The sequence below is a fragment of the Falco peregrinus genome, chromosome 10 (genome assembly GCF_023634155.1).
Source record: "Falco peregrinus isolate bFalPer1 chromosome 10, bFalPer1.pri, whole genome shotgun sequence".
NCBI classification, from domain to species: Eukaryota; Metazoa; Chordata; class Aves; order Falconiformes; family Falconidae; genus Falco; species Falco peregrinus.
The window spans coordinates 5,350,216-5,364,427 of record NC_073730.1 but is presented as its reverse complement, the minus strand read 5'-3'; the positions used below and the strand labels follow the sequence as shown (position 1 = coordinate 5,364,427).

Sequence of the window (14,212 nt, the reverse complement as noted above, 5' to 3'; positions counted from 1 at the left end):
ACGAAAGGGAACTTCAATAACAATGTCTACCACAGAACTTTGGTATGGACAAACAATTCATTCTCTAGATAACAAATCCAACACTTTCTATGAGCAACATACAAAATTATCTTCATCCATTTCTGCCATTTTGACCATTTTTGAGACCACTGTTTTTCCCAGAATGCCTAACTACTCTGCAGTGGCAAGAATTTTAGAACCTCAAACGGTGAGTTTACCTCCTGACACTGCACAGAGTTTTTGCTACTATAACACATTGGTTCCCAGTCTTTCCATCACAGTTATAAGCAGTCTGGAACATCTATGCAGACAACTCCTAGTAACATTTACTGACTGCACTGATGACATTAGCATACAGAATGAGAAGAAATTCCCAGAAGGATTTTCCTCTCAAATCCCATACAGCAAGGAGACTGGTTTCCTGCTAGGTAAAAATGGTTTTAATATTCTTTTTTAAAATAAACAACAAAACAAGAAATGCCCAACTTTCTGAGGTTTTGTTTTGGGTTGTGTTTTTTTTAACTAAAAACTTGAAAATTAAGGCACACAGAGAACAGAAACTGTTGAAAAACAAAGTGATGAATTTGAGTTTATTAAAAAGGAACAAAACCACAAAACAACAAACACCTGAACAAGCTGATGTACCTGTTATCACCACAGCAAGTGAATAGAAAGCAAAATGTCAAGCATTACTACGGATATAGGTTAGCAATTAATGCCATTCAGCAGGTACCCCTGGCAGGAGGTAGAGGCACCTAATCACAATTTCAGTTGCTTAAAACAAGTCAAACTGTTTCACTCTTTTGCTGCTTTACTAATGAATAAAACTGCTACTCAGCAGAATTCATTTTAACCAAAGAAGAAAAGAAAAAAAAAAAAGAGGGGGAAAAAAAAACCCCAAGTCACTTACCATTGTGATGAGAACTCTATATTTATCCAGCATTGCATGGTTGTCATGGCATCCTGCCAGCAACTGCCAAACCTCTGCCCTCAGTGCTTCTGGAACACCACTTTTCACCAGGGTAGATAATCCATTTGGTCTCACAACAAGATTATTGTGCCTGAGAAACAAACAATCACTTGCCTATTATATTTCAACTATAGGAGTAGAAATCAAGATTAAAACATTATTTAGAGTTTTTAAACTTTCCAATGTTATTCTGAAAAGGAGAGTCAGCAGCTGGCAACACGAACTTTTCTTTCACTGGCTGCATTAATTAGTATTTGCCAGACTCAAAAATTCTGCAAGGATTTACAGTAAGAACCAGTGGCAAAATGCAATGATATCCAAATTCTCTACATGTAGAGAAAGTAATGAAAATTAAAACAATAATCAACTGCAGAAATTGAACTACACTGGCTAAGAACAATTTGAATTGAAAGAGAAAAATATGCCATCTGTGCAGACAATTCAATTTAAGTATTTGTCCAACATATACATTTCACTTAGGTTAAGAAAAGGAAATTAAAAATAACCTAAGCTGTATAGAGAATTAAATTTTGGAAAACAAATAAAAGCCAGTATTCAGAGTACTAACATGAGGACTGAAGTTCCAGTTTTAACTTCATGGCAAGAGTATGTTGCAAGTCCCACAGAGCAGTTAACACTTGCATATACCTTGGTAAAATCCCACCATTCCAAATAAATGTGCCTATTAGTCTGAGCTGCTGTTTTACTCTCGGTTTGTACACACACACACACCCCAAGAAATGTAGGAAGACAACTGCAAGATGGCTGGGTTTATTTTCCAACACTGCATAATTAATCCTACAAAAGTTGGTATAGAGAACTATGAAAAGGCCGTATTTAGACAGGTTGAATACTAAAGACACGTTTTTAAAAAACAATCCAGTCACTGAGCCCAGACGTTTAGGATAAAATCATTGCACACGCACAAGACTGCAGAGCTTTTGTTTGGTCACAGATGTTTAAAAATCCTTTTTGAAATAACAGTGTCTACTGATCTAGATTAAAACTCTCTTTGACTTCTTACGGCAATTTTCATTGCAATACAGCAGGAAGACTGCATGAACTGACTCTTTATTCTTCCTAATGTGCTTTGCTCTGTTATTGTTTTGACCACTGTTATGTTTTTCACCTCTACTGGTAGAATAATGAGAGCGGCAGTTTAGCCAAATGCTAGCAAGCTGCGATTAAGTTAAATAACCTGCAATTTGACCCTTGAATCTAAGTAAACATTTAGAGACTCATTCTTTGAAACAGGTCATTAAGATGTGAAAAGTTTACCATTACTGTTTAAATTTAAAAGGTGCTCTAAAATTTCTTTTTCCTACATTCCAAGGATGATTTTTCCAAATGATTTAAGAATGAAAAGTATGATTATATAATGCCCTTATTATTTTACATTTTAAGTGTGTAGTGCAATACAAGTAATTTCAGACTTTGTAATTCAGTTAGCCAAATTAAAACCCAACTGTCCCTTTTCTCTTCTTCAGTACATTTTGCAGCAAGTCATATTAGACTAATGGTCTTGTGATGGGAAAAAGCTAGAAAGAAAAAACAATAATCACAGAAATATTAAAAGAACTAGACACTCTGAGTGGTTACAAAATTATGAAAGGTACATTAAGGAATAAATAATTAAAATAAACCAGAAACTTAGTTGTGTGAAACTGAAGCATTCATAGGACACTTCTAATAAGGTTACTTTGGTTATTACATGAATTTGATCACGCGTGTTATATGAGAAACACAGAAGGCCACCTCTGAGGATGTGGTGAGCAGATAAAATAAAATGAACAGCTAAAAAGGTACATTCCCATAGAAACATAACCAGGATTTTTTCAGGGACAGCTGGAAAACAATTCAAAGAGCTTATGGCAACAACTAAAGGAGATGCATATTCCATGCTGTAATACCATCCTTACTACTGAACTTACTCACAGTTGAGAATTAATTATGCTATACTACACCAGATCTAACTGGATTTGTTTTATATTTTGATAGTTTTATGGTAGAGGTAATACCTTAGCAACATTACTCCATGCAGTAAAGCATAACTCGCTAACAGACAACTTCTCAGTTTCTGAATGTCTGTTTGGGAAACAGCTCCATCATTAACAAATATTCCTCTGCATTCTACAATGATGAAAAAATATGCATTTTTCCGTCCTTTGTGTAGAGGCCCAGGCACCTTACATTCCTAGATGCTTTCTGACACCTGTTTGGCCAGACTATAACAAGCATAAAATAAAAGCTTGTCTTATTCTAGCCTTATCCTTTAGCATGTGGGAAAATTCATGTGGGCCATTCATGGATGCTGACATCTTTAATTTGTTACAAAGTGCTGTAATTCTCCTGCCCGAAATTCAAAGACAATTTTAAAACATCAGACAGCAAGGATGCAGAATAGTGATGCATAGACTATGCCTCAACTTGACAAAAAAATACTTCTGATCAAAGACTGCTATTGACCATTACTACTTTAAAAAAAAAAAATCAACAGAAAACCCACACACATCAAAAATAGTTAAGTACTCAGCTAAACTAACTCAGCTTGCAAGAACAACTTTAATGCTGAGGATGCAGTAAATAGTAAAATAAATTAGAAGATATCCATTACTTTCAAACTGTTTATTGTTGGTATTTTTGGTAAATTAACTTATTCCTGTTTATGTGTTTGAAGGAGACTCTTGAAGCAATGCTTCTGCTGAGTCAGTCCATTAGGTTACAGTGACATTTTAATGAAACGACAAGAAGCAATTAAAGTGCAAGAAGTTTTTCATCTAAAAGACAAATCAGCACACACATTTCTCCAAGTGGAAATGTTAATTTTTGTTTGTTTACTTTTTTTACAAGTGCACAGATATTCCACTAGCATATGCTGCAGTTTTTAACATACTACAAGGTTTTATTTCAATCTATTTTTAGTTTTTAAATTGTTAACGTTTTTCCATCTGTTACTCTTTCCAAGCTCTGTTCTTAAAATGTAACATAACACTATTAAAGAATTAAAGTATTTTATACACTTGAATTTCTCTCAAAAGGTAATACTTCTTGAGATACTCCTAAAGAAAGTGTTTGCTACTGCTAGTCATCAAGCTGGCTGGGATCTCCCATTTTTAACTCATTTTAACTAAGGAGTTTTAACTACTAAATGAATTTCTGAGTTAAGTGCGTAAGTTATGTTAGGACTTCAAAACAGTTTACTTCAGAAGTCTTAATATTTTGTCCCATTGAACAGTATTCTTAAGAAGTATATGAAGAAATAGCGGGTTACGTGAAACTTGAGAGAACGAGCAGATGGTTACTTGAGCATGCTTATCCACAGGAGTCCAGATATTTGTCAAGGGCAAAAGCTAAAAACTAGAAGAACCAACAGATGAACTAAAAAAAAAAATAAATCAAAATAAGTAGCATCTTCCAATGCAAATGCAATGCAGACTGAAACAAGCTTGCCACACAGTTCTCCAAGGACTCAGGATGGCCTTCCTCCTTGGCCTTGGGGTGCCAGATATAGCAACCGATTTATAAACTCTCCCTTGGGATGTCCTTTAGAATAGGCTTTGGAAAGTTTTAACAGCTCCACAGCAGATCTGTTTATAGCCTTTTCAGGCGAGGAAAACACACTTGTCAACAATCAGCTGAGTTCCACACTTTTCATCATTACTTTCTTAATCATTCAGAGGGTCCGTAGTCAGAATATTTGTACAATCATTCCATGAAATATTTGTGCTTCCTCAAAAACATCTTTCATTGAGGCCAGAAACTTGGATGACAAAACAGTTAAAAACAAGAAGGAGGGAAGGGTTCCATTAAGCTCAATAAAATCTTGTGATTTTTTTGTGATTTTATTATGTGATCTCATTTAGCAACTTTTGCATGAGATTCCCATTAAAGATGAGGTCCGCAGCAAGAAGCTATGTTTCTCCAAAGCTACAAAGTGCCCAAGTAAAAGGAGGAATTGCCCAAATAAATCCTTTAATGTTTTTCAGCTGTCTTATGGGAGCAAGGAAAAGGAAACTTTGCCAATTCCAGATTAAGGACCTCTGATTATTTTTGTCCTGGGCAGCAAGAGCTATTACTTACAAAGGGAAAACCAAGTAAGTGGTTCTGGCATTTACTAGTAGTATAAGGTCTCTCAGAGGCAGCAAATACACAGACTTTTTCCTCTCTTGGCAATGTATATGCTGCTACTGAAGCACTTAATTAAACCACAGAAATACGCTGTCAAGAACATACTCTAGGCTTACAAATATTCTTCCTTTTACTCTCCAACAAAAACAGTTTCAGTAAGGATCACAGTCTTTCTAGAATTACTTTTCAAGTGCTTACATATAGCACATTGTGGGGGGTGGGAAAAGGGGAAAAAAATACTACTTCTAAACAAATCAATCAACTAAATGTACGTCAGCTAGCAGAAATGGCTTGTATAGGATAGACTGGAGTTGCTCTCTTTTCTATTCTAGCACTGAGTTTCATGAGAGCTTAACATTCAGCCCCAAGGAACACAGGTGGCCAGAAAGTTCTGCATTTGACCACTCACACCTGCAGTGTAAGCATACACAGGCATTTCTCAAACACTGAAGGAACAAGACTTTTGCAGATGCTGTGAGAGATTTGTCAAATAACTGCAAGTTAAAATAAGAGAATTTACCAGTCCCTTTTAAACTAGGTTTAAAAAAACCACACACTTTGTTTTGTATTTTAATTTTTAAACTGTATAAGCTAAAGAACTTCAAACCTCCTGTTCAAAAAGCCTAGTGTCATAAAACAAAGGCAAGGTTAGTATGCAAAATCTAAATTTAAGAAATGAAATATTACCATCTCCCCAGTAATTCTCCCCAGGAGTACAAAATCTTCTCAGGACAATCCTTTGACACATCACCAGTGCCACTGGAAAGTTCATTATCACTCTCTGCAAAAGGAAAAAAAAAAAAAGAAAAAAAAGAAAAAAAGGAAAACAAAAGCATGCGCAGATTTACCAAAGAGAACAGACATTAAAGATGCATACATATAGGTCTCAGACAAATTCTTCTCACTGACATATCAGTTTTAAAACCACAAAAAGACAGAAAATATTAGTGGAACCATAAAGAATGTTTAGCAGACCTGACAAAGTAAGTGTATTAATAAAGTTACCGTGAAGTTTAAAAGAACAAGACTAGGGAATAATTCACAGCACCGGTACAGGAAAAAGGGCTAGGATCTAGAAAAACATTATTGTGAGAAAAGATTCAAGGCTGTCAACCATCCATTTAATGAAAACTCACAATGCAGTATTATGCAAAAGTCACATCCACTCCAGACTTCACATGGAAGAGAACTCTCCTAAGCATAGTACGTAATGCTGCTTCATTACACTGCATACCTTAGGCGCCATTCTGCTCTTGTGTGATACTCTGAGCTCAGGAAGCCTACTCAGAGCCACAAAATAACTTTTTTTTATTGAAACACATTCATGGAGGAGCAGCAAAAACACCACTGTGACATTAAAGATCATATTGCATGGAACACAAAAAAAAAATCTTCAAATGGAAAAGTAACCTCGTAAGTGTTAAGAATAAAACAGTTATGGAGGAATATATGTCATATGACTAATACACTAAACCAGAAGGGTACTGTGAGCCTGGGTTGTGCGCTCAAATAACCACCCAATTCAAGTAACCACCCATTTCCAAGTGTCTGCTGATGGGTCTATGTAGCTGTCCACAGGAAGCTCAACAGTCCAACTCTTTAGAGCAGCTCTTCATGTGAATATGGTTTTGCAATTATTCAGACTTTTCCCAGTTTCATCTGAATAAAATACTGCTAAAAATTAAACTTGAGTACAAGGTCATCCACAACAAACACTGACAGGGCCCCAATCCTCAGCATCTTTCCTATGAAACACAACCTAAAGAGAAAAGAGGCACTGCAACAGCCCCATTATCCTCAGAGGCTTCTGAAGCTATGGACACTTTAGATGTCTGCAACCTCGGAGACCCTCTCTTTCCTATGAAATGAGCTGTCTCAAGAAGCTAAAATAAAACAAAAACCAGAGGACCAATGCTACATCTGCTCCCAAAATCCCTCAGATACTCTCTTCAACACAGCTCAGTCACATCTGGTTGCTGACCTAATTTAATTCCTCAGGTACATTAAACACTTCACCTCCAACTTTACATAGACAACAGCAGTAGTTCAGGTAGAGGAGGATCTTCGGTACTTGTACAATTATTCTCTTAAGTCTTCATTCTTGTCACTGTCACTTCAATTACGTATTTCTAATTTATAGTCTCAGCAACCATCAAATACAAGTCATTAATAAAAATACCCTTAGTGCTTAAATTTGACAATGAACTGTGAGGACAAAGATAGCATATACTTTATTTCAAGGACAACTGACAGCAAAAATACTGCCCTGAGAGAAGCATATCAGAAATCTCTTTATATTTTGAACTGAACATTAGGTTAGTGAAATTCTTTTACTTGGAACCCATTCACACAGCTCTACAGGCTCCAAATTACAAGACCAACATGCATTTGCTTTCCCTTAGAATTGAGAAAAAACCAAAAACAACAAACATCCACATTCATCATAAATCTACAGGAAACTTCATTTTAAGGTTTCTCAAACTTTTGTATATTAGATCATTCACTAGATCTAAAGATGGAAATATGAAGACCTAAAAATCCCAAATTTATCATTTTCAATGAAATTTGATATTACTATAAAAGGTTTTCCAGTAACCAAAGGTACCCATTAAGTTCCAGTGGATGAAATACATTTGAAGACTCAACTTTCCTTTCATTTTAACATTACCAAAAATACCATAAAGGTAAATCTCACTTACCACCCAGGCCTGGTAAGAACTAAAGCAATTAAATGCATTACATTTTTAAAATTCTCTCCTCTGCTGATTTGCCTAACTAGGTCAAAGAGATCAGTTATAAATGCATCCCTTCTATTTCCTATGGAAACAAAGGGAAAACATTTCTGAGGAAACCTTCTTTAGATTGAGCACCTTGGCCATTCAGAGATACAAGGTACAGGTTAATGATACTAGTACATACAAACAATCTCAAGAAACCTGGCTCACACCAGAAATTTATCATAAACCACAATGGCACACAAGTTTCACATATTCAAGGTAAAGGAAGACAGTCTGGCATAAAATTCTGAAAGGAGAGATATGAATTATTTTGGCGAGACTAAAAAACTACAGTGCATCTCTGCAAGAGCTGTTGGTGAAAATACACACAAACTAATCTTGCAGCCTGAAACAAAATCTGATAAAGATGAACAAAACACCCAACCAGATTGAAATGTTTAAAAAAAGAAGCTACACTGAATACTTTCAGAAACAAAGCACGCTAGTTGTTATATGAGCCAAACCTGAGCTTGCCAAGGAATCCTAACATCAGACAAAAGAAACAAACTCGTTTTCTCACTCCAGCAGTATTCTATGCAAAATTCTTCGAAGTTCTTAAGGAGATCAGTGTTACATAGCATACATGCTCCAGTAAGATATATCACAAAGCTACAGTGCTTCAACCCTGAAAATTCTTTCATCTAGAAGGCTTAAGAGCATTTGGAATGTATTATTCAGTTATATGTCAGAAAACCACAGGCCTTAATTAGAAATGCCATATGCTCCCTTTCAAAAGACACCAACGTCAAACTTCAAAATAGAACAGGGCAAAGGAGAAAGAATAAACAGCTTTAAAAATCTCTACTTTGTTTGCATTCTAAAGACTATTTACATATTCTAAACTGTGTAAGCACTTAGTTATAAATTAAGAGGAGGGAGAGGAAAGGAAAAAAAAAAAAAAAAAAGGGGAGGGATATTTAACTGTAGATGTTCTTCTCCGAGGTGTACTTTTATACACTTTTTTCCACATTCTAAAGCATCTATAAGCCAGCAGCATTAGCCAGAGCATGATTTTATCCAGCTTTATTCTGCTGGGAATGCCACAGATCCCTTCCTCTATGTACTGTGTACTTCTCTCTTCCTCCTTTATTTGCCCTGACCTCTCAGAGCCTACCAACTGCACGATACAACTTCGGGCCTCATCAGAATGAGAGGAGGATGGGAGATGTCTCAAGGGAGCAAACCTGGGTTGTAAATGTGCGTACACAGTCTTTAAGAATACTTATAGGTAACAGTAAGTGTCTCAGGTTTTTTGTTTACTTGTTCAGTGTGAATTGCAATGGGATCCACAAAAAGCTCACTCTGTGGATGCCTCATGAACCTCCCTGAATTCAGTCTCCATTTAAAAAAAGCCTGAAAGCATCCCTCTGTGTGACATCAGCCTAGAATCATAGAATAGTCTGGGCTCAAACAGACCTCTGGAGATCTAGTCCTATCTCCTACTCCAAGCACCTCTAGATCAGGGCGCTCAGGGATCTGCTTGGGAGGTGTGCTGGTTTTGGCTGGGGTAGTTCATTTTCTTCACAGCATCCAGTGTAGGCCTGTGTTTCAGATTTGCGCTGGAAGCAGCACCGATAACACAGGGTGGTTTTCATTACTGCTGGGCAGTGCTTAAACAGCACCAAGGCCTTTTCCGCCTCTCACACAGCCCCTGAGCAAGTGTAGGCTGGCGGGCATAGGAAGCTGGGAGGGGACACAGCTAGAACAGCTGACGCCAACTGACCAAAGGGATATTCCAGATGACAGGACGTGATGCTCAGCATAAAAAGCTAGGGAAAGAAGGAGGAAGGGTAGGGGGAATGTTCAGAGCCACGGTGTTTGTGTTCCCAAGTAGCTGTTACGCATAACGGAGCTCGGCTTTCCCGGAGACAGCTGAACACCTGCCTGCCAATGGGAAGTGAAGAATGAATTCCTTATTTTGCTTTGCTTGCACACATGGCTTTTGCTGTACCTGTTAAACTGTCTTTCTCTCAACCCACGAGTTTTCTCACTTTTACCTTTCCAATTGTGTCCCCTGTTCCACTAGCAGGGAGTGAAGGAGTGGCCGTGTGGGGCTTAGCTGGGGTTAAACCATGACACAAGAGTAGTCTTGAACACTTCAGGAAAGGAGACTGCAGAATCTCTCTGGACAACCTGTTCTCCTACTTGACCATGCTCATGGTTTAAAAACAAACCAACCAACTCCGCCACCAAAAACATCCTTTGATCTAACCAGAATTTCCCAGGTCTCAGCTTGTGTCTGTTGCCTCTCAGCCTGTTACTGTGCACCTCTAAGAGTCTGCCTCCATCTTCTCCAAGTCCTCCAGTGTAGCAGTTGTAGACAGCAATAAGATTCTCCTGTGTGTATTTTGTTCTCCAGCCTGAACTGACCCCAGTCCCTTAACCCCTCCTCGTACATCATGTGCTCCTGCCATCTGGCCAGCTCGGTGGCCTCCACTGGACTTGCTCCAGTGTGTCAGTGTCTGTCTTATACTGGGGAGCCGAAAACTGGACGCAGTACTCCAAATGCAGTCTCACAGGTGCTGAAGAGAGAGGATGGATCACTTCCCTGGAGCTGCTGGCTGGGCTTCTGCTGAACAGCCCAGGGTGGACTTGGCCGCCTTTGCTGCAAGGGTACACCACTGAGTCATTTTCAACTTCTTGCTTGCTGGGATCTGCAGGAACTTTTCAGCAAAAGTCACTTTTTATCTGGTTAGTGTCCAGCCTGTCTTGTCCCGTGGGATTATTATACTGTGGATTCAGGACTTAGCACCTGCTGTTGTTGAGCTTGATGAGGTTCCTGCCAGTGCCTTTCTCCAGCCTGTTCACGTCCCTCCAAGTAGGAGCCCTGCCCTCCAGCACTATGGACCACTCCCCCCAGTTTGCGGTTGTCCACAAACCTGCTGAGCATGCACTTGATCCCACCATATAAGTGATTAAACAAGACATTTGACAGCATTGGTGCCAATACTGATACCTGAAAGATACCAGTACTCGATGGCTGCCAGCTGGACTTTGCACCATTGATTGATTCTTGCACGCCACCAGTCCAGCCAACCTTCCAACCGCATTATTTTTCACTTACCCTGCCCCTACCTCATTGATTTAATGGTAAGAACACTATGGAAATGGTGTTGGGAGTCTCTGCTAAAATCAAGGTATACAGCGTCCACCACATGCCCCTCGCCCACAGTACTGGCCACCTTGTCACAGAAAGTAATGAGGCTGATCACAATGATTTGACATTTATAAATCTATGCTGACTGTTCCCAATGACTTTGTTTGTCCTTCACATGGTTAGAAGCTACTTTCAGGAGTATTCGCTCCATAACCAGTCCCAGGGACCAAGGTTAGACTGGCCTGGAACTTCCTTCTGGCCCAATGGCATTTGCTTTTTTTCTTTTGGACATTTGCCATTTGCATGAGAGAAATATGGAAGCCTGTACAGATATCACTCGGGCTGAGGGAGAATCTCTGGATGATAGATTGTGGATCCAGGCTGTTTTGTTACTATACCTACAGACAAACATAAAAGTGTAAAAAGTGGTCTCTTTCAAAAATCTATAGGGACATTCAAAAACAAATTAAAAAAGAATATAACTGAAAAGAAGACTGGCAGCCTACTGGATATACATAAGTTTGTGTCTACTCCATGTAGAAACACCCATTACATAAATTATTCATTACATGAGCAGACTGGGCACAAAGAGTTGTATTTTAAGCAGCCCAGCACTAACCTATTATGTAACAATACTCTATTGACCATTTACAATACACCACCACCCCCTTAAAAAACAGACCCCAACTTGCTGAAGCATGACTGTTCATATGAAAGACCTCTTTGCACTTTAGCAGCACCTTTAGCAAAATAAACTATGGGTCATTATTCTCAATAACCAATAGTTTGGAAAATGCTTCCCAAAATGGCCCACCTTCCATGTAGCAGAGGCACGTCTTTGGTCTTAGTCAGATCCAGAACAGCCTGAAAGGCTGTTAATAGTGGAAAACAAATAAAGCTTTCAGAATGACAACAATTACCCTTAATATGTTGGGAAACATGCGTTTGGGGTTTTTGTTTGGCTTTTATAATAAAGTATTTCTAACTGATGCAGTGCCACAGAAGACGCAATAAAATGGCTGTACGCATTCGGAACACTGTAAAACCACAAGAGGCTTTGACTATCTCCCAAGATAGCAACAGAATGATTAAGATGAGCTTTATGAGACAGCTCCACTAGCTTATCCAAACTCTTGAACTTGGCTAAAGAGAACACAGGTCCTGATCATATAGTCCTGCAGATACTTGCCTAACTTAACCCTACAAACCTGCGGTTACCTCCCTAAGCAGTTCATTCCAAGGACTTCATTACTCTTACTCTACCTGACTGTATCTCAGTTCAGACGTAATTTTTTCTACAGCAAATTTAAGCCAATTACCTTTTTCTCCTAAAAAATTTTAGCACATGCCACTTCCAAAAAAAACCCCCCAATTTCTGTCTTTATTCTTTCTTCTTTAAAAAACTCTGCTGCTTTGCTCAAAGGACTCCAGACTTCCACTCATTTCTGATTTTTCCTCCAGCTGGTCTATATTTTTTCTTGATGAGAGGTGTCCAAATGAGAGGTAGAAATACTGAGGCATGAAGTGTTCAAAACAGAATTACTTACACAGTAACTCTTTTTCATAAGCAAATACCCAACAGAAAAAAACACAACCATACACACAGAGACACAAAATCTCAGTCTTTTCTTTCCCCTCATTTATTTTGATAGCACGAGGCTATCAAATACAGAACATGGAGCATCCTTAGAGGAGAACACTAGTATTGACAGCAGCAAGGTTGTGTGAAGACTGCAACAAAATACTGTGAGAAACCAACTCAGAAAAAAGTCAAATAGCACAGATGTTCCGCTCTCTGATCAGGTACTTAACAATCTCTTTCAAATGAAAACAACTATGTTTATTGGTATTTTCCTTTTTTGGCCTGAGGAAATAGATTCCAGTTAAGAACTCTTACTCATGTCAACAAACATTGACATATTGAATAGCTTGAATGTTTTTAATCTTCCCATTTTTACAGTGAAAAAGGGGTTGTTGTTTTTATTTTTGAATGGGCCCTTTTTTGCATCCTACTTCAAAAATTTTCCTTTAAACAATTCTCATCTCATCTACATTTAACACCAATTATATAGTTTTCCTTAAAGAAATCTACTACATCACCTGGAATATGACAGGACCATGGAAGTCAAACTCATTTGTCAGTTAATAAAAAAGGCAAATAAGGCAGAAAACTATACTGTTGTTTCAGAGAGTCCAAGCATGAAAGTAAGTAAGTGAAGTACATCCTAAAATGAGTAGAAATGCATTAATATAGCAGATAAAAATGAACAGGTGGGATTTTGAGCACTGATGTGAAGAAGAAAAAAAGCATTTTTAATGAGTTTTAATTGAGAAGCTGTTACATGTGAAATAAGGAGTAGGTGGAACTGAAAAATAATATAGTTGGAGCAGCCTGAAGGAGAAGGAAATTAGGTCATGAAGATAGGTGGGAATAGAATCTGAATACTTCAACAATGAGAAGTTTGATTTTTATGTAGGAGAAGAACAAAAAAATGAAGGGGGAGCTCAAGTTGGCAGCATATTATCAGGGCAACAAGATATAGACGTTACTGACATGAAATCATTCCATACATACTAGATGAAAGAGGATCGTGAGAAAGGCCACAAAAAAAAGCTGATTTCCATTTATAGGGTAACAGGAAATTATAGAGCATGAACTAGAGCTTTGCCAGGAAAGACAAGAGTGAAACAAAGTTTAAGTCATTAAATTCGTTCTAGTATTAAATTAGGTAGATTTTCAGAAAGGTCCAACTTTTCAGTGCATTACAAAATATTTTAATGAACACAAAAAGATTTCAAAGTGCCTTCCAAATGATATATTTATGAAACCACAATCCTCAGTAGATTTTCTAATTTAGAGGGAAAGGCAATAATCAGGAGCAGAAAAATATGGATTTATGAATAGGAACAAAGATGATTTGCATTGAATTCTGCTTACAAGAACCTTCTGTTTATAGGTAAGTTACATCATTAATTTGAAGAAAAAATAATTTGGCAGCTACTGAAGTACATATAAAGAGAGTAAAACTGACAAAGATACCCCAGGTCTTCACTAAAAGCTATCAGTAATAACAAAAAATAGTATTTTTATTCTTAATTCTCTTTTTTTTTGTATTGTAAGTACACATTTTTCACTTCAAATCACTCAAGCAAAAGCTAACGCTGGCAAATCTCAAAAATTCTGATTATCTTGCAAACAGTCTGCAAATTTAATTGCTTCTCTGTGTAACTGAAAATCTG

General features: G+C 37.7%; 1 protein-coding gene across 6 annotated transcripts in view; it reads right to left on the bottom strand.

Annotated features, from left to right (window-relative positions):
• Nucleotides 1-14,212, bottom strand: part of RABGAP1L (RAB GTPase activating protein 1 like) — a 254,818-nt gene that overhangs the window by 189,857 nt on the left and 50,749 nt on the right. For all 6 annotated transcript variants that reach the window (XM_055815257.1, XM_055815258.1, XM_055815253.1 and 3 more), the window contains exons 12-13: nt 5,786-5,879; nt 911-1,061 (exon numbers count right to left, since the gene is read on the bottom strand). In XM_055815257.1, the coding sequence (XP_055671232.1) occupies nt 911-1,061; nt 5,786-5,879 (245 nt within the window). The remainder of the gene's footprint in view (nt 1-910; nt 1,062-5,785; nt 5,880-14,212) is intronic.